The 20,438-nt window shown below is 49.0% G+C and overlaps 2 protein-coding genes across 3 annotated transcripts in view; both read left to right on the top strand.

Moving 5' to 3' along the window:
- The window catches only part of MAML1 (mastermind like transcriptional coactivator 1), a 53,706-nt gene extending 44,431 nt beyond the window's left edge, over positions 1-9,275 (top strand). For both annotated transcript variants that reach the window (XM_012528432.4, XM_023591304.3), the window contains 3 exons: positions 1,959-2,195; positions 3,534-3,630; positions 5,744-9,275. In XM_012528432.4, the coding sequence (XP_012383886.2) occupies positions 1,959-2,195; positions 3,534-3,630; positions 5,744-6,714 (1,305 nt within the window). In that variant the 3' untranslated portion in view covers positions 6,715-9,275. The remainder of the gene's footprint in view (positions 1-1,958; positions 2,196-3,533; positions 3,631-5,743) is intronic.
- Positions 9,276-10,363: 1,088 nt separating this feature from the next.
- Positions 10,364-20,438, top strand: part of LTC4S (leukotriene C4 synthase) — a 34,084-nt gene continuing 24,009 nt past the window's right edge. Inside the window, exons 1-2 of the mRNA XM_058283307.2 lie at positions 10,364-10,445; positions 11,425-11,565. The gene's annotated coding sequence lies outside the window, so the exon portion shown is untranslated. The remainder of the gene's footprint in view (positions 10,446-11,424; positions 11,566-20,438) is intronic.

The following is a 20,438-nucleotide window of genomic DNA, read 5'->3' as shown; positions in this document are numbered from 1 at the left end:
AAAAAAAGCCAGTGTTGCTTCTTAATACACAAAAACAGGGTAAAATTCCCTAATACAATTTAACTGTACAGACATTTGAGGAATAGCCTGCATTTAGTCCAGTGTCTCTTTCAGTGTCATACAGTTTTAAGTCATTTGTGGTTGTTTTTTGAGGTAACAATCACATTTAATGTACTCCTTAGGGGCTTTGCTTTTTAAAAAAAAAAAAAAACACCTTTCAGATCTCTAAATTCAAATCCCTTAATTTTTGGTAATGATCATTATTTGCATTTCTGCTCAAGTTTAAATATGTTTAAAAATACTTCTCTTTCCTAGAAGCCTTCTCATGACTAGGGTTACATGGTAAACAAATAGTTCCCCTGACTTCTTCAAAACATAGAGTGGAGCACACCTTGCTTTTCTCCCTCCATCCTGTGCCCTGCATGGTCTCCACACCTGCATATATGAGCCCGTTGACACTTTTTTAGAAGCTGTGCAGGGTTGAATTATGTGGGTGTGCCGCAGCATGGGTAGCCATTCCCTGTTGGGGGCTGTGTAACATGCCTGTTTTTCCCTACTGTAAATAAGCCTGCAGTGAATAACTGTGTGTACAAACCTTTGTGTATTTGTAGCACACTCCAAATTTTTTTAAATTAAGAAACCCAATGCTAGTAATATCATGAGGACATTGACACTCCCATATATTGTGTAAATGGTGTAGTACTTTTAAAGTAACTTGGCATTACATGTTTATCATAAGCCATGAAAATGTTCCTAAGCATTGGCACATTATCCCCTTGCAATCTCATCTAAAGAAATAATCTGAAATAAACTTTTATAGAAGACATTCAACACATGACTCTTTCCAGTAGCCGAAAACTGGAAGCGGGGTCAGCATGTTCCAGTAGCATGTATGTGTAATGTTGGTAACTTCTTTTATTTCAGCTATTAAAATGTTTCATAACCATTAAAAATGACTCTGACAACGACAGCGTCATAGAAGCCAGGTAGCTCAAGTGGTTGGGCACCAGCATACACATGAAAGGTCCTGGGTTCAATCCCTGGCCCTGGCCCTAAACAAGAGAAAACAGCGTTGTGACGCAGTGAGAAGGCGCCCTTACAGCTTACAAAGCTCTCATATCCCTTAAGCCTCTGGTGATCAGGGTGAAGAAATTAGTGTTAGAGTATTTCTATTATAAGATTAGAGTCTTGTGGAGATTAAATATACAAACAAATAAGAGATGGAAAGGAACTAAAAATGTTGAACATGTTTAAATTGTAATTGCTTTTTGCTTTTGTCCTGTTGTGTTTTTTTAGTTAAATTTTTCCCTTTTAGATTTAAGTGATGTTGGAATAATATTGTGGTAACCTTTGACATGAATCCCACTTTTGGTCTGTGTATTAAAGGATAGTCTCTGTGAATGTTCTTATGGACACTCAGTATTTTGGAGCAAAATTTCTTGACATAAGCTAGCAGTCTCTTCCCAGAAAGCACTATACACAAGTGGACAAACAGTACAACTTCAGGTGGTTCAGGGATAGTCCTGAAGCCAGGGACCCAAGGTTCACACTCTGGAAACAGTGTCCCCATCACCCAGAGCCCCTCCTCAGAGTGTCCTTCCTCCATTGGCCCCATCTGCACGCGAACATTCTGAGAAGTCAGTGTGGGTGAGCTGCAGTTGCTCATTGGATCTGCCATATGCAAATATAAGAGCTTAAATGTGCTTCATGTAAAATCATAGAGAGCAAAACCCACACGTGTGGAATGACTGATGGTTGCTTGGGTCCTGTATTTTCAACTGCTAGCTGTTGTAGTCTCTACCCTGGCCCTTATTTGGAGCAGGGAAGCTGAGGCGCGGGTTCAAGAGAGGGAATCTTGTCAGGGGGGTTCCACTGGGGAGAGCTCAACTGGTCCAATCAGAGTCAGTAGACTTCACTGTGTCCCCCTGACTCCAGATTCCCTTTACCTGTATCGACAGGAGCAGAACCCTTCAAACGTTCCTCCAGCCCAGGCCGCCAGCGTGGGGACCCAGCCAGCTGCCGTGTCTGTGGCTGGCACCCACAGCAGCACGGCCTACCTCAGTAGCCAGCAGCAGGCAGCTGTCATGAAGCAGCATCAGCTGCTGTTGGACCAACAGAAACAGAGGGAGCAACAGCAAAAGCATTTGCAGCAACAGCAGTTCCTGCAAAGGCAACAACACCTTCTGGCAGAACAGGTAACAAGGAAGGCAGAAGAAAACAAACCACACCCCCACACCTTTGCCTGCATCCTCGGCCATTGCAGAGTCTACGAGCTCCACTTGTGGGGGGGGGGCTCTGTGCTGATTAGCATGTCCCTTATTAGAGTCCTTTGCCCTTCAAAAAATCTCTTTCCCAGAGCCCGATGTTTCTCACACAGTGGTGGCCTGTGTCAAAAGCTGCTTTGTGTCACTTAGTTGGTGGGGATCAGTGAAGGCAGACTGCGGACAAAATTATGTGTAGGAATATTCCTTGTTGGCAGCTTCTAAACCACTCAGCTCACTTGCCCGTTGGTTTGCTATGGAATCCAGCTTTGTAATAAGTGTAGAGAGCTGTGATAAGCAAGAAAGTAAAGCAAAAAAAAAAAAGCCTGAGGTTTTAGATTCAGCACAAACCAGCCCTCTCCCAGTCCTACAGTTCACCCACTTGGTTACCAAGTAGAGTTTGCAAACACTAAGGGTGACAAGTTAAAGTTCTCAGGATTTTAAATTACCTTGCTAAGACATGGGAGAAATAGCAGCTCTCCCCACCACCCAAAAAAAAAAACACCCATCAGCAGTCTTTCCTCATTTCTCCCCAACCTCCCCCACCCTAGGCACTGTCATCTGCCTTCTTTTGCTATAGAGTTGCCTATTCTAGACATTGCATTTGAATGTTTTTAAGATTCATCCACGTTGAAGCATATGTCACTACTTCATTCCTTTATATGGCCAAGTAATATTCCACTATGTGGTTATTACCATATTTTGTTAATATATACATCATTTGATGTACATTTTGGGTTGTGTCCACTTTTTTGGCTATTATGAATAATGTTGCTACGTGTTCAAGTTTTTGTGTTGCCATATGCTTTCCTTTTTCTTAGGTATAGACAAGTGGAATTGCTGGGTAATATGGTAACTGTGTTTAACTTTTTGAGGAACTGCTAGACTGTTTTCGAAAGTGCCCACACTTTTTCACATCCCCACCAGCAGTTCAAATTTCTCCACATCCCGTCAGCACTTGTTACTGTCCTTTTGATTCTAGCTAGCCTAGTGGGTGTGAAGTAGTATCTCATTGTGGCTTTGATTTGCATTTCGCTGATCTGTGGCCCATCCCACCCCTTTCTAAAAACTGATGTACTCCACCTGTTTTTAGTCATTGCTCCTTAGTGCTTCTGTTTCATGCTATGTATTAAAAAACCCAAAATGAGATCATCAGCGTTCTCTCCACAGGAGGCCATCTGAGAGTCATGAACTTGACCTAACTCTGTTTTGTTTGATTTTGTTTTATGTGGTTTTTCATTGTTTTGTTTTGTTCCTCTTGGCTTTTTCTAGGAAAAGCAGCAATTTCAGCGCCATTTGACCCGCCCACCACCCCAGTATCAAGACCCAACACAAAACACCTACCCACAGCAGGTCGGACAGTTCACAGGTAAAAGGGGCATCTGAGAGGGGCACAGAGGAAGCAGGCATGGGTACATTAGCGGGTCCGTGTCAGCTCGGTGTTTGTTTCTATCCAGTGCTAGCTGAGTCCCTGCCGTCCGCCTAGCTTCATGCAAGGTCCTGAATTAAAGAGTCACTTGTGTGGACTCCAGCCTGTCTGAGGAGCCTGGCTTTCTGTTTTCCCTCCAGCCCAAGAGAAGAGGGTTTAGGGCAGACCAGTAGAAATGCTTCTGCTGGGTCCCTGGCCATACAGTCTTCTGAAACAAAGTAGTTTCTAGTTGGATGACATCAGCAAAAAATGGTTTCTGTAGGTTTTAAGGAAGTTCTTTGCTTCTTCTGTTATGTGTCACTTTAAAAACTGGCCCTCCCTTATTTTCCAGCTAAAAAAAGACATAATACACTTGTGGGCCTTTGCCCCTTCTCTGTCTTCCTGTCTGCTTGCTTTGGCTTATAAGTGGCCGCATCAGCAGTGGATGGTTGACCGGAAAGGGGCAGGAAGCACACTGAGGTATCAGCTGCTCCCCCTCAGCTGTGCCAGGGGAACTTGCCTGCCGAGCTCAGGCTATTGCTGCCAGCATGAGTAGAGTTCATTTGATACATACAGTAAAATCTGGCCTTTACCTGCCTTCCCAGCTCTTCTTGGAAGGTCCTAGAAGCCTGTCTCTCTCTCAGGTCAATTACCTTCATGACAAGGTGTCCCAGAGAAAGCAGCCCCCAGCCTGGGTTCTTGAGAAGCCTAGGTGGATTTTCGGGATGTGCCAGTCAGGAGTGTGGGTGTTGAAGGCCGTATGCCTTGGGGGACCCTGACCCTGGGCCCTGGTTCCTGCCTTCAGGCCCATCTAACATTGCTCTGAGCAATTAAGGAGAGAGAAGTTGATATTTCAGCTCTCCTCTTTTCCTCAACCCAATTTTTATTTTAGGTGCTAGCGGAGAAACAGCTCAGTTATTGTCAATATAGACAATTACTCTCCTACTCAAAAAAGTCTACCTCAGTTGATGCTGACACCAGGCACCTGTTCTTTAAGCCAGGCCCTGGACAGCGTGCGCCCTAAGGACCGGCACCTTCTATCTCCTTCCATACCTTCTCCCCAGCACAGTACCTGCCCCAGAGTAGGTGCTCAGTAACTATCTGATGAACTCATTCTTTCATTCTCGATTCCTCCCTCCCCTGGCCTTCTTGCTATTCTAAGGCATAAGCAACAGCATCTGGCCAAGTGTCTTCACACATTCTTCCTCATTCTTCACTGCATTACTCCCTTCTGTAGGCTCCCTTGTCTAGGTGATCTTAACGGCCTCTTCCCAGCAGGACAGTAATCCCAGCCTCAGTCCAGTTACTCTGGCTTCACAACCCTGTTCCTTCTGCATGTCCAAACCTGTGGGCAGCTGCGGGCCTCCGGGAGGGTCGACGCGGCAACCCAGCTTTTTCTCTAACCAGCTGGACACTATCACCACACCCCATCCATGGCGCCACACAGACTCCCTTTGCATAACTCAGTGCCTTTTGTACACATTCTTTTTCTCCACACTGCCAAATTGCTAAACCCAGTCACCGGGAAGCCTTCCTGGGCTGGATCTTCTTTGCATCCCCAGTGTTCAGCATAGGGCCTACCTCGCACAGCAGAAATTCGGTGGGCATTAGAAAAGTGAGTGAACGAGTCCACTGGCTTCCCCTCCTTGGGCACCCCCCTCCCCATGCCTGTCTGAATCCCCTCTTTGTTCTAGACCCAGCCCCTTTCCCGCCCTTTGGGGTCCTTTCACCCCTCTGGCTTTCCATGGCTCTTTGCTAGGTGCCAATGACCATGAGCTAGCTGGTGTTCTGGTTTGCCTTTCGTGTCTGTAAGGTGGCAGGGGCCAGGGGCTGTAGCTTGGGCCTGTTAGTTGTCACCACAGTAGTAGTCAGAAAATGCCACATTTACTTCTTTGTTTGTTTGTTTGTTTATTAGCACCAGGAAATTTAAAAAGTAAAGCCAAATTGGTTAGTTATCACCACAGTGGTAGTAAAAAAAAAATGCCTTATTTATTTATTTGTTTATTTATTTATTTATTTGCACAGGAAAATTAGAAAAGCCAAATTGGGTGACAGAATCTTCTCTGCCTTTTAGGGTCCTCTGCTGCTGTGTCTGGCATGAATAACTTGGGTCCATCCGCCTCCAGCTGTCCCCGCGTATTCCCCCAGCCTGGGAATCTGATGCCAATGGGCTCTGGACACAGTGCGGTTTCCTCTCTCTCGTCCAACTCGGGCCAGCAGGATCGGGGCGTAGCTCAGTTCGCCACCCCGCAGAGTGGCCTCTACGGCATGGCCGCGGGCATCACCCAGCTGGCTGCCCAGCCCCCCACTCAGGCCACCAATGGACATGCCCACATTCCTCGGCAGGCCAGCGTGGGCCAGAGCACCTCAGCTTCAGCTGCCTATGGACAGAGTGCTCTGGGGAGCTCCGGTCTCTCCCAGCAGCACAGTAAGGGGGCCCTGAACGCTGGCTTAGCCAAGCCGCAGGTCCCCAGGGTCTCAGCAGCCATTGGTGGCCAGAACCCCTCGTGGCCACATCAGGGGTTGCCGAACCTGAGTGGCCAGAGCCAAGGGGCCAGCAGCGTGAGCCCCTTCCCTGCAGCCCCCAGCTTCCACCTGCAGCAGGCCCACCTGAAGATGTCCAGCCCACAGTTCTCCCCGGCAGTGCCCAGCAGGCCCTTGGCGCCCCTGAGCGCGGCAGCTGCTGCAGGCTCCCTGCTGCCGCCCTCTGTCAGCACGCAGCAGAGGACCAGTGCCCCAGCCCCACCCCCTGCCCCAGGACCCCCCCAGCAAGGCTTGCCGGGCCTGAGCCCAGCTGGGCCTGAGCTGGGGGCCTTCAGCCAGAGCCCGGCCCCACAGCTGGGGGCCCGGGCAGGGCTGCACTGCGCCCAGGGTTACCCCGTGCGGACTGCAGGCCAGGAGCTGCCCTTTGCCTACAGCGGGCAGCCAGGCAGCAGCGGGCTGTCCAGCATGGCTGGAGACACCGACCTGATTGACTCCCTGCTGAAAAACAGGACTTCAGAGGAGTGGATCAATGAGTTGGATGACCTTTTAGGTTCTCAGTGATAGGGGAGTTTGTGGTGTTTTTCGTGTCCCTACAACCTACAGTCTTGTTCTCAGATTTAAGAAAGAACAACTGCTCTGGACCAAAAGCCCGTGGCACGGGGCGCTGGGCAGGTCGAGCCAGAGCGCCGTCTGAGCCCAGCCAGGCCATGTGTGCAGGCAGGCAGCCCCGGCCCACCGTGTGGTCAGTCGGGCCGGCCTCGGCCCATCTGCTGGTGTCATTACCTGGTGTAGGTTCAGGAGAAGAGTGTTCTGAAAGCCGCTTTCTATCCAGATGACCAAAAATCAACAGTGAAGCCCCATAATGTTAGGCTTATAAAAAAGATCTGTGCCATTGTGTTGACATAATCCAAGATTTCTTCACTTGCCTAATACGGGGGACAAGTTTTTATTGAAACTTTTATATAGCAGAATTATTTGCAATGTGTAGCATAGAAAAGGTTAAACATTTTTTTTTACAAAGCCCTCAAGCCGATTAGGGTAGGTGATACTTTAAACTGATTAAGTGGCATTAGAAATCTAGGGTTACCTTCCTGGTAAGAGCTTCTCTTTATTCCTCTTTGTCAAATTTTGGAGGAAGGGTAGCTGGAAATTCACTTCTGTAAGTGCTGGCCGTTACTGCCCACACCAGAACGGATCAGGATGCTGCGAGACAGCGGAGTTGGGACTAAGATGAGGGATTCCAGCCTCTCCTCCTCCCTCCAGTATGCCGTCTGTCCTGTCTGGCCCTTGCAAGGTCCCCCAGCCCTCCGGGAATCTCTTCTTCGCCAGGCCACTGGTGGCAGGATCCTGCGCCGTCCTCTCAAGAGGCGGAGCCTTGGCATCTGGGGTCTGTGTTAAAATTGCATGTTTGGGTTTCCTGTGCCCTTATGCACTATCACTCCCACCTCCTTGAGTTTCTCTGAAAACTTGTATCTGGTATATTAGAACCGTGATCATTATTTAGTTGTGCACGGATGTCTTTTCTTTGCCCAGTCTTCATTTCCCATGACCTTTCATTCTGCCTCCCCTTCTTTCCTCTCTCTGGCCAAATTGGAAAACCTCTTTAAGCAATGATTTACTGGATTGGAAGGGGGAAAGAGGAGTCATTGAAATTCCTTAGGGAACCCTCGCTTCAGAGGGAGGAGGGATAGCTCCTCCCTAGAAAGTCGGGGTTTTTGGAGCAAGCAAACTAGGCCCATCCTGTTGGGGAGGGAGGGAGGCCGCTGCCAGGAGGAAGGAGCCGGCTTGGTATTACTACTCCATCTGCCACTCCCACGCCACGTGACTTGCACTTTTAAAAAGAGAATTGCTTTATAACACTAACATATCCTTTCTAAGATTTGGGTAGGTTTTTCTTTTACAGCCTATGAATTAATGGACTTGACTAAGCTAGGATTCTGCAAAATAGAGTATTAAACAGTGGGCTGTTTGTGGAAAGCGAAGATGGCGAGAGCACTTCCATGGAAGTAAAGCAAAGGGTGAGCCCGGGTGAGGCCCTATGAGACAAGTCACAGAGAGGAGGACACCATCGAAGAGCGGCTTGTATGCAGAGGGGTCTGTGGAGAAACCGCAGCCCCATTTTCCTTTCCCTGGAGTCTCAAAAAGCAGATCAGTCAAGGATCATATGTGAAGAATTGGGCCGAGGAAAATATTCCCTTGAAGAGCCCTCGTCGCTCTGAGGGAGTGAAGGGTTGTGCACACATTGTTAATTATTTTGCACCAGCAGTGCCTTTTTACTGGGGGGACTTAGACCCTTGGAACCTCTTCTTTAATAGCCATTTGCCACCTGGGGTGGTGTTTGGGCCATTTCCCCTTTAAACACCCTCCCAGCCTTCCCCAGATGCTGAATTTAGCTCTCGGAGAAGGGGATGAATCATTTAGCCAGGGGAGACTCCACCCTCTGAGCGAGTTCCCCAATCTGAAGGGGAAGAGGGCAACTTCAGTGGGTTTTCTGCCAAAAATAGCAGGCCTGCAGGCTGGCTCCAGGTCCTGCTCCTCTGCCAGTCTCCCCAGCTGCTGCCCCCTCTGTCCGTCCCGCGCCTGCCTTAGTCCTGGGCTGGCTAGACAGACAGCCGGGCTTCTCACTTGCTGCAGTGTCATAGCAATAAAATGTGATTCTTGGGGTTCCCCCAGGGAGCTGCCCGTGGCTTTATTTATGAATCTGGTTTCTGGGTAGTCAGGGAAGGAGGCAACTGCTTCCGTGCAAATCCCCATCTTCCAGGAGCTGGGACTCAAGAAAAGGGTGCTCGGACTTTTGTTATACACACTTGCTTTGTGTAAATAAATGTTTACAATTTTATATTAAAGATGGAATAAGACTTAGATCTTCTGACTGTATATTTTTTACTTTTATAGGTTTTAAAACTATGATCCTTTTATATATATGTTTTGGGGGCGCTGTAATAAGTTTTATGGCAAACTGTTGGTATTGTTAACTTTTTATTGTCATCAAAGTACCTAAAAATCCTATTAATCCCCTTATTCTTTTACTTCCCCTAACTCTGGTATACACCAAAAAGAAATCTTTACTTTCCTTATTTTATCATTATAAAAATAATAAAAGTATTTTGCTAGTATGGAAACAACCTGTGCCATTTGCCTTTGGGGGGGCCTGGCAGCAGGGCCAGAGGTGGGGTGGGGGCAGTGCATAAATACTTTGTTGGGTAGTTGACTCCCTTTGTGACCCGCCCACTTTTTAATTGCACGTTGGTGGGGAGGGAGGTTGTCTTCGTCTGGTTTAAGCCTGAAATTGACTTCCGTTACGACGATAGGTAACTGAGTTAGCGGTCACAGAGCTGGGAGAAGCCAGCCTCCCCTCGAGACCCTAACCTTCCCTCGTGTCTGATAGCAGCGTGTGGGACTATGCAACCCAGAAGTCTTCATTAGGTCCTCAGCAGTTCACAGGTTTTCTTTAAAGCCCTTCTCTTTACCCTCAAAGTCGTTCTTGTCCCGGCCCCATTTAGTGTCTTTGGGGGAGGGTTGGGTTTCCCCCTTTGTTATCATCAGTACCATGTGCTCTGGGACGTGCACCCCAATCCTGCAATCCTGGGCACGTCACGCTGCAGTGGGGCCCCGGGATGGAGCCTGCCCCTGTGGGCCGCTGGAGGGCAGGTGCTCTCCGTGGGGTTTCCTGGCGGAGCCAACCGCCCTCAGGCCTCGGGCCTCGCTTTGCCCCGAGGCGGGTGTGGGTGGTCTGGCAGAACCCACGTTGTGGGAAGGGAAAGGAAGAACAGTCTGGTCTTCGGAAGAGAAGCATGCGCTGTGACAGAATTTCAGAAGTTGGGCTGCAGTAGTGGAAAGGGGATGTCTGTGACAAAGGTGATGTTCGTAGCCTTGCCGCAGAAAGTGCAGTCAAGGACAAAAGTCATCTTGAGACTCCCCCGAAGCCTCGGCTAAGAATTCACGGTATGTGCAGCGGAAAAGCTCACCCTCACTAATAATCTAAGAAGTGAAAATAAATGTTAAGATTTTGACTCTCCGTAATGTGGAATGATGGTTCTCTCAGAGTTCTTAATGTAGTGAGCAAATAGGAAAAGGAATCTGGCTGAGGGAACCCTGAAAGCTCCCTATCCCAGCCTGTCTTTAAGCTTGCTGGTAGCCCCGACGCGCACTCGGGGCGTGAGCAGCCAGGCTCCAGGCACCTCGGGACCTGCGGCGTCCATGCGTCTGCGGCTCTGCCAGCGTCCTGCCCTGGCCTGTGCGTCTGCCTGCAGCTGAGTGTCCCCGTGGTGCTAGGAAGGACAGTTCACTTGGTAAGTGTCACCTGCTACAGGCAAGCATTGTACTAGGAGTGGGGAATGCAGCCCTAAACCAAGGGCAAGGTCCCTGCTCCACAGTTTAGTCTCTGTGAAGGAGACACCATAAACAGGTGAACTGGTGATTTCCAAGTGGGGAGTTAGGAAGATGGTAAAGCAGGGTGATAAGGGAGTTGGGGCCGCGGGGCTGAGGAGGCTAGGCCAGAGGCTGCTTGGTATGATGATTGGGGCAAGTCTTTCTAAGAGGTGACGTGTACCTGAGACCCAGATAATGGAAGGAGCCAGCTATCCAGAGCTGAGGAGGAGGAGTGTTCCATGCAGAGAACAGCAGTGGCAGAGGCCCTGAGGCCTCGTGAAATGAGAAAATTCCCCAGAGGAAAAGGGAGGTACTTTTAACAAGAGAGGGAAAGAACCCTGAAAAGGCAAAATTGGCAGGTACCCAGTATCTATGTATTAAATTTTAAAATTGAAGGGCATGACATTGCATATAGGAGTGGCCCAGGCGTCTGCCCGCTCCGGGTGGCTGTGGGTGCTGCAGTGTGCCGACCTGGGCTAGCCAGCCTGGCCTGCCTGGCCCCAGGAGATGCACAAGGTCAGTTGGGGGCAAGCACTAGGGTCTCAAGTTCAGCATGGGGCTGGACTGCAGCTGCCAGTGTTAACAGCCGTCTGCGTAGCCCTGGAAGTGGACCAGAGCTAGCAATGTTGCTGTGAAGCTGTCAGAAGATGCAAAACTGGCATTTGCCTGTGAACTTTGTTCAAGGCTAGTGACTGAACTTAGAGTTCCAGGCACTCCCTGGCCGGGACAAAGAATGGCAGGTGATGACGTTTTGGAAACATCTGCTTTTCTGTGCTTGTAATAAATTTGCCTTCCTGGGCCTTTCCCCTTTTTCTTCAAGCTGTTACTGCACCGCTTTTTTTAAACTGGCTGTACTTACCCGTCAAAAATAATTTGCTCTCTGAATGGTTGCAAACCCAGGTGGTGAGCTGAGCTGCTGACCATTTCATGAAAGCTGGACAAAGTACTTCAGACTGTCACCTAAACTGGAAACCAACGTAGCAAGGACAGATTCGAGGAGCCACCACTACCAGTTTTCAGGCATACAAGCTTCTGGAAAGGGTAATCTGTGTTGGAAAAAACAAATATAGCAGCTACTGGGGAGGTACAGAATTTTCTGTTCTGTCCATAATGTTAACAAGTCAAAAAATGTGTACACTCGATAATACCATTCGTTAGGTGGCTACTAATGCAGAAAGCATTTTTCTTTGGAACCTGGAAAACAGGACTTTTCAGGATTAGAGAAAGAAAAGCTGAAATGATATGTTTTCAATAAGTTAGGAGAAGATCTAACCACATTTTATTGCAGCAGAGACAATTGTTTGGTGGACTAACTACTTTTGGATTGTTAATTACTGAGAAACTCATGAATTTTAAGGTTCTGGGTTGGCTCTATACTTTTATGAGTATCTGGATATTTTTCTCTAAGGCAAGGCAGAGCCCAACCACAGGGCCCAACCGCGTACAGTAATCTTCAAGTTCAAGAGCTACAGATAAGCACCATTTCACACTTGGACTTCCCTAATAGGTCACTGCAAATGGATATCATCACCCTACCTTTTGTGTCTTATTATCTTTTTTATTAAGATTTATTTATTTTTAATTTATTTCTCTCCCCCTGCCCCCGATCTGCCCCCCCCCCATTCCCTCCATTGTCTGCTCTCTGTGTCCATTCACTGTGTGTTCTTCTGTGTCTGCTTGTGTTCTCATTAGATGACTCCGGGGACCGATCCTGGGACCTTCTGGAGTGGGAGAGAAGCGATCATTCTCTTGCACCACCTCAGCTCCCTGTTCTGCTATGTCTTCTTCTCGCTCCTCTGTGTCTGTTGTTGTTTCATCTTGCTGCTCCAGCTCTCCACGTCAGCCAGCACTCCTGCATGGGGCGGCTTTCCCACGTGGGCTGGCACTCACGTGGGCCAGCTCACCATGTGGGCCAGCTCGCCTTCACCAGGAGGCCCTGGGTATCAAACCCTGGACCTCCTATATGGTAGACAGGAGCCAAATTGGTTAAGTCACATCTGTTTCCCTTTTTTTTTTTTTAAGGCAGTACCAGGGATTGAATCTGGGACCTTGTACATGCAAAGCAGGCACTCAACCCCTGAGCTGCACCTACTTCCTGTCATGATATCTTTTTTTTAAAGATTATTTATTTATTTCTCTCCCTTCCCCCTCCACCCCGGCTGTCTGTTCTCTGTGTCTATTTGCTGCGTCTTCTTTGTCCGCTTCTGTCATTGTCAGCGGCACAGGAATCTGTGTCTCTTTTTGTTACATTATTTTGCTGCGTCAGCTCTCCGTGTGGGCAGCACTATTCTTGTGCAGGCTGTATTTTCTTTCACGCTGAGCGGCTCTCCTTACGGGGTGCACTCCTTGCGCATGGGGCTCCTCTACACGGGGGACACCCCTGCGGGCAGGGCACTCCTTGCGCGCATCAGCACTGCGCATGGGCCAGCTCCACACGAGTCAAGGAGGCCCGGGGTTTGAACCACGGACCTCCCATGTGGTAGGCAGACGCCCTAACCACTGAGCCAAGTCTGCTTCCCTGTCATGATATCTTTATCATGGAGGCCTCGGTTGGTCCTTGGCCCTCAAGGGGTTTTAAAAAAATCTACTTCCTGCGGTTTCTGGTTTTGTTTTGTTAAGATTTATTTTATGTATTTCTCCCCTCCCCTCATTGTTCACACTTGCTGTCCATCTTCTTTTTGCTTCTTTAGGAGGCACCAGGAACTGAACCCGGGACCTCCAATGTGGGAGGGAGGCACCTAATTGCTTAAGCCACCTCTGTTCCCTGCTTTGTTTTGTCTCTCTTATTTTTTTCTTTCTTCTTGTGTCTCTTGTTGCATCAGCTCGTTGCGTCAGCTTGTCACACCTGCCCATTACGCCAGCTCACTGTCTTCTTTAGGAGGCTATGGGAACTGAACCACGGACCTCCCATGTGGTAAGTGGGAGCTCAAGCACTTGAGCTATATCCACTTCCCTGCAGTTTCTTCTTGACACTTGCCTCTGCAGTAGAACAAGCTTTTCTGAACTTAGTGTTGCCTCTAGTTCCTCCCATTTAACCTCTCCTAGCTAATTTACTCTACTGACTCCCCTCTCCTCACCCCCACTTTTTAGCTGCCCTCTGGCATTATTGGAACAAAAGGGCAGGAGAACAGGGCTCACTTGAGCCCCGCTGCAGACCTGTGAGGTGCTGGAGGGTGGGGGTAGAATCTCTGTGCCTGCCCGGAAGCTGGGAGACTGAGCCAGATGGAGGCTGAAGGTTGTCAGGGCCATGAGCCACCACCAGATACCCCTTCAGGACCTGAGCCCTTGATTCCCCCGTCCCATCGTCCCATCGCCCCGGCTCACAGCTGAGTGCGGGAAAGCCCACAGGGGAAGGAGGCAGCCTTGCCCCCGGGCAGCCCAGCTCCGGGGACTGGTTGGTATGTGCATGCAAAGGCCCAGCCTTCTTCCTGCAATTTGGGACATCTCCAAAGGACCCTCCCGGCTCCAGCTCCTGCAGGACTGGCCTCTGTTGCGACTGCCTCACAGCCCAGCTTCTCCCTCTGCCCAGTCCAGCTACCCTCACCCCCATATAGGTGTCGTTCCACCTACGCTCCATCTAAACCTGGTCCAGGGGAACCCAGCCGAAGACAGCAGGCACAGGGAGTGATCTTAGGAAGCAGACTCCTAAGGGGGATTTTGGAGCTTGCTTACCTGCCGGCCGCCTGGCCGTGAAGACACCCGTGCTGGTGGCTGGAGGAGCGTGAAGAGCCCCTGGCCTGGGGAGCGGGACATCTGCTAAAACTTTAGGGGAGTGGATGTAGCCCAGTAGTTGAGCACCTGCCTCCCACAGATGAGGTCCCAGGTTCAAGCCCCAGTACCTCCTAAAAATAATAAAACTTTCACCCGGTGAACTAGGATGGAATAGGGGTAGGGGTGGAGGATGTTCAGCCTGGGTCACATCTGAGGCATTAGAGAAGTTGAAGGGAAGTGGTAATTAAAAGGATTGTGGTGGAAAACAGATTTGGCTCAACTGATAGAGCGTCCGTCTACCACATGGGAGGACCGCGGTTCAAACCCCAGGCCTCCTGACCCGTGCGGAGCTGGCCCATGCGCAGTGCTGATGCGCCCGCAAGGAGTGCCCTGCCACGCAGGGGTGTCCCCCGCGTAGGGGAGCCCCACGCGCAGGGAGTGCACCCATAAGGAGAGCCACCCAGCGCGAAAGAAAGTGCAGCCTGCCCAGGAATGGCGCCGCCCACACGGAGAGCTGACACAACAAGATGACGCAACAAAAAGAAACACAGATTCCTGTGCTGCTGACAAGAATACAAGCAGACACAGAAGAACACACAGCGAATGGACACAGAACAGACAGCTGGAGGGGGGCGGGGATAGATAAATCTTTAAAAAAGGATTATGGAAGAAAAAAAAATAAGGGAAAAAAAGGGATTATGGAATCTGAGGACTTGTTGCTGAGGCTATCATCACTGAGGAAAGACAATGAAAGACTGAGGAAGACTGATGCCCAACTGAAGGCAAAGTGTGAAAATCAGCCACAGAGAAGGAGGGCAGACAAAGGCGAGGGGCGCAGGCCCGGGCTAACCTGCTAGCAGAGCCCCAAGAAGGCTGAGTCTTCAACCGTGCGGCGCCCGCTACGCCGAGGTCACTGGCCTGGTTTGGGAGCACTGGCCGGGGACATCTGGCCAACGCCTTAGAAAACCTTGAAAGCCCAGCTCCCCCTGCACCCCTTCTGGGGCTCATAGAATTGACCCGCCCCTCCCCAGAGAGGGCTGGTGCTGCCCTCTGGCTCGCAGGGGCCCAGGCCTCTGCCCCCTCCCTCAGGATCTACCTCCAGGCCTGCAGACCAGGACCTAGGGCTGGGAGTGCTGGGCCTGCCGGGGGAGGCAGGCAGCCATCGGCTGCAGGCGTTGCAGGACCGGGCCACTGGGGAGGGCGCAGGCCCTAGCCCCCGAGGGTGCCGGGCCAGGGGAGCTGACGGGACATTGGCTCAGGAGGAGCTTCTCAATGTGGGAGACTCCTTACCCCGGCGGAGAGCCCAGGAGATGGAGCTCACGTGGTCCCAGGTAGGTTCTGGGAAGCTTTGAGAAAGCCAAGGCCCACACCGAGGAGATGAGAGACACAAGAGCCCCGAGAAGTAGGCGTGCCGGGGTGGAGAGGCCACGTCGGGCCTCGAGAGCCCCAGCTCCCGCCCTGGAAAATGGGCTCCGCAGGAGGGGCCGGAGGACACTGCACTCGCCGGAGAGGTCAGGAGAGGGACACCAGCTGCCCCGAGAAGCAGCGTGGCCCTTCTCCTTAGGCCGGGACTCACAGAAGGAGACGCTGTCACGGAACCGGGCTCCCCGCCAGCCACGGGGCTGCCAGGATTCCCCAAATAGCAGAAGCCAGCTGGCAGCACGGAAGCCAAGCACACGTCCCCGGGGACGGCCGGGTTGGAGGGCCGGCCAGCAGGACCCGACCCACAGAGTCTGAGGGAGATGGTGAGTGGATCAGGGTGTAGCCAGGGCCAGGCAGAGGGACAGCCTACCCGGGACTCTCTTCATTTAAGCCACCAGAAGAAATCAGGGCCGAGGGGAAGCGGCCCCACGGAAAGGCACAAAACCTTGCCCGGGTTGCCGACGGGGCTCAGCGGTTGAGCACAGGCTTTCCACGTACGAGGTCCCAGGTTCAATCCCCAGCCCTGGTACCTAAAAAAAAAAAAATACATATATATATATAACTTCGCCCAGTTTCCTGGGAGTGGAGGTGGCTCAAGTGACTGGGTGCCTCCCCCCACATGGGAAGTCCTGGGTTCGGTTCCCAGTGCCTCCTTAAAAAAATAGGATGAGCAGAGAACAGAGAGTGAGCACAAACAACCAGGGCTGGGTGGGGAGGTGGTAGATAAATCTTTTTTAAAAACCTTGCCCATTTTCCAGACTGTAGGCAGTTCTCAAATGTAAGACCCACTGAGCAAAAGGAGAAACCAGGTCCCACGAGCAAGGGACCCACCGTCACTGCAAGTGTCTGTGCTTCCCCCAAGGGACTTACAAAGGAGCAGAGGCAGCTCAAGTGGCTGAGCACCTGCTTCCCATGTGTAAATGAGGCCCTGGGTTTGATCCCCAGTACCTCCTTAAAACAAAAATGCAAAACAAAAAAAAAAAATTGTACAAACCAACTGTCATTGGGGAGTGAGTGTAGCTCAGTGGTTGAGTGCCTGCTTCATTGTACAATCTCCTGGGTTCATTATTAAAATAAATTTTTCAAAAAATTTTTAAGGGAAGCGAACTTGGCCCAGTGGTTAGGGCGTCCGTCTACCACATGGGAGGTCCGCGGTTCAGATCCCGGGCCTCCTTGACCCGTGTGGAGCTGGCCCATGCACAGTGCTGATGCGCGCAAGGAGTGCCGCGCCACGCAGGGGTGTCCCCTGCGAAGGGGAGCCCCACACGCAAGGAGTGCGCCTGTGAGGAGAGCTGCCTGGCCCGAAAGAAAGTGCAGCCTGCCCAGGAATGGCGCCGCCCACATTTCCTGTGCCGCTGACACAACAGAAGTGGACCAAGAAACAAGACGCAGCAAATAGACACCAAGAACAGACAACCAGGGGAGGGGAGGGGAATTAAATAAATAAATAAATCTTTAAAAAAAAAAATTTTTTTAAGGGACCTACAGCCATTTACTTGGAGAACTATACTGGGGACATAAAAAAGGATGATCTGGGTTGTTGTGGATTTTTTTGGCAAAATGTATTAATTTACAGCTTAAGCTCGTTGAAAGGCCTTCTAAACTAGATTAGCTATCAACCCCTACATGGGGATCTTTATCTGAACAGAGTTCTCGAGATCCCTGTAGAGGCACTCAGGCTCTCTCCACCGCAGGTCTTCCTTCACTATGTTGTGTTAAATCATGCTGTGACAATGTCCCCCTCTCCACCCTGACCCCCCGCCCAATAAAAATAAATTTAACTTGTATCTTTCAGTTCAAATACAGCCAAAAAGAAAACAGCCAATTTTGATGATGTGTTCTTCAACAGCTATCCATATGTCAGAAAGCCAAAACTATACCAGTAGGTCCAAATACAGTGTGAAGGGCAAGTTTTAAACATGCAGTAACTCGATTTAATAGGCCTTGACTTGGTTTGGGGCATTCCGTGTCTAATTATAGCACTCTAGCCGTCCATTCCGGGCAGGGCTTGCTTAATATTACTAGAAAGGGGTAAGAGGATTTTCTTAATGCTTTAATATTGATTGTGGTACTGCTCACACAACTCTGATTATACCAAAAGCCATTGAATGTACAAGGCAGATCGATTGTATGGTATGTGAATAGCTCTCAGTAAAATTGCTTTAAAAATTTTGTAGAATAAAGCAAATACATGCGTATATTTTTATGAAGCTCTTGACCTTTCCTTGGTTTGGGACACCTCTGGGATGCTGGCAATAACAATGCCTTCTTCTTTTCCTTTGCTGAGTAAAAAAGAAAGACGAATCACGAAAGTCATAAATTCTTTTTCCGCAGGTTAAAAACCAAACCTAGATTTTAAGTTTTTTAGGGCCTTGGATAGAAGGTCCCCCTTGGCATTGGTACCTGGGGATGCCAAGTACCCTCACGGCTCTTAGAAGGACAGCAAGGGAGACAATCTCCTAAACGGAGTCCTGGGCCAGGCGCCCCCACGCTGGCCATCCCCTTGGCTTTGGTGCATAATCAGAATGGATGCACTTGGGAGCTGGCTGAACCCTCGAGAGCCCCACGAGAGGGGAAGGCCAAGCACAAGCCTCTGAAACCAGCACGCCCCAGCCAAGGGAAATCAGTGTGGCGTTCCAGGGAAAGCAGAGAGCGGTACCATCCTCAGCACCAGGAAGAACACAAGGTGGGGGTCTCCATCACACATCCCCCCTTAATTCCGTGGTCTGGGCCCTGCCAGATGACGGTGAACGACTGCAGACTCAGAGCAGGATCGCAGTTGTGGCTGCAGGTGACCATCAGCCAGTTTCTGACTCGTCCACCAGGTGCTTCTGAAGAACTAGCCAGCATGGCTGGGAGGGGCTCTCCGGCAGCACGGACTCCTGCTTGCCAGGGCCAGCCCAGCTCTGCCACCACCCAGTGTCCAGAGTTGTAGAGCCAACAAAGCTGTCTTTCAAAAACGAGAGCATGATGAAGACGTTCCCTGATAAAAACTGAGGGAGTTCATTGCCACCAGCCTGGCCCTGCAAGAGATGCCGGAGAGAGCTCTGCAGGCTGACAAGAAAGGGCACTAGACCACAGATGGAAGCCAGTGAAGAAGTAAGGACCTCCAGGGAGGGTAAGACGGGTAAATAGAGATGCCAGGACCATGGCATTTTTATGTGTAACTCCCCTTTTTACACCCTACGGGTTCTAAAAGGCAAATGTATAAAATGTAATGATAAATCAATGGTTTTGATTCTTAATGCATAAATATGTAATTTGTGATAACTACATAACAGTAGGGGGTGGAGGGATTTAGAAACATAGTTTCTGTAGGCCACTAAAGTTAAGTTGGTATCTAAGCAACCAAGAGTGTTATAGACTTGGGATGTTAAATTTAAGCCCCATGGTAACTACAAAAATGTCAGAAAATATGCAAGCTCATAGAGACAGAAATTAGAGTACAGGTTGCCAGAGGAAGAGGGGCAGGGGACATGGAGAATTAATTAAAAATGGGTAGGGGAGCCGATGTAGCACAAGTGGTTGAGTGCGTACTTCCCATGTTCAATCCCCAGGACCTCCTAAAAGCAAACAAAGAAATGGAAAAGCCAACTCTCATTATTAGGGAGCAGACATAGTTCAGTGGTTGAGCACCTGCTTACCATATACAAGGTCCTGGGTTCAATCCCCAGTATCTCCTTAAAAAAAAGGGGTATAGGGTTTCTTTTTGGGGATATGGGTAAGTTTTAGTAATGGAAAGTAATGAGGGCACATCAACTGTATAAATATGAGTAATCCCACTGAGTGGTATGTTTGGGAGTGGTTGAGATGGGAAAGTTTATGTTTTATCTATATGTTTCCACAATTAAAAGAATAAGCAACTAAAGAGACAATGACAAGTAAATGCAATGCATGATCCTGGACAGGATCTAATAATGGAAGAGAAAATTCCCCAAAGAACATTTCTGGGACATATAGAAAAAATTGGAATATAGACTGTAAGCTTTATATCAATGTTAAATTTCTTGAACTTGTTAACTATAGTTACATAAGTGATTCTTAGGAAAAGTATATGGAAAGTGTTCAAGGAGCATGGTGTACACAATCTACACTCAAGTGTTCATAAAATGGATTGATAAATAGACTAATGGATAGATAGAATGATATGGTAAATGTGGCAAATGTTAAAATTGGTTCTCTGGATATCTAGGAATATAGATGTATGTTGAATGTCTCTGTTTGGGGTTTGTATTGTTTTTGTAACTGTTCTGTAAGTTTGAAAGTATTTCAAAATAAATAGCTTAAAAGTTAAAAAAAAAAAAAAAAGTGAGGCTCTTTCTGAACTGGTATGAAGTGATTTCCAGGATATTTTGTTAGGCAAGGAAAGCAAAGCGCAAAAGAGTACCTCTAGTATGTTACCTTTTATGTAAGAAAGACAAAAAAAAAAGAATATTTACATGCATCTGCTTATTTGTGAAAAAGAAACACAGAAAAAATAATACAGAAACTAAAGAGATTGGTTCCTACTACAGGGTGTGGGTGGGAATGGTGTGGAAAGCACAGAAGAAATGGGGTCAGAGCACTGACCCTTCTTTGAGCATGTCTTTTTACAAAGTGCTGACTTTTGGAATTAGGTTAATGTTTTACTTTCTCAGTAAATAAAACCAATAAAAGTAGGAAGAAAATCCTCCTAAAATTGAATATAAACAAGAACAAATGAACCGGAAGGTATTTCAAATGAACAACCATTGGACCACATACCCCCAGGCTAAAGACAAAAAGAACTCTAAACAAATACC

Source organism: Dasypus novemcinctus, chromosome 2, assembly GCF_030445035.2.
Source record: "Dasypus novemcinctus isolate mDasNov1 chromosome 2, mDasNov1.1.hap2, whole genome shotgun sequence".
Lineage (NCBI taxonomy): Eukaryota > Metazoa > Chordata > Mammalia > Cingulata > Dasypodidae > Dasypus > Dasypus novemcinctus.
Note: the sequence above shows the minus strand (reverse complement) of the source record. Positions and strands in the feature narration are given on the sequence as shown.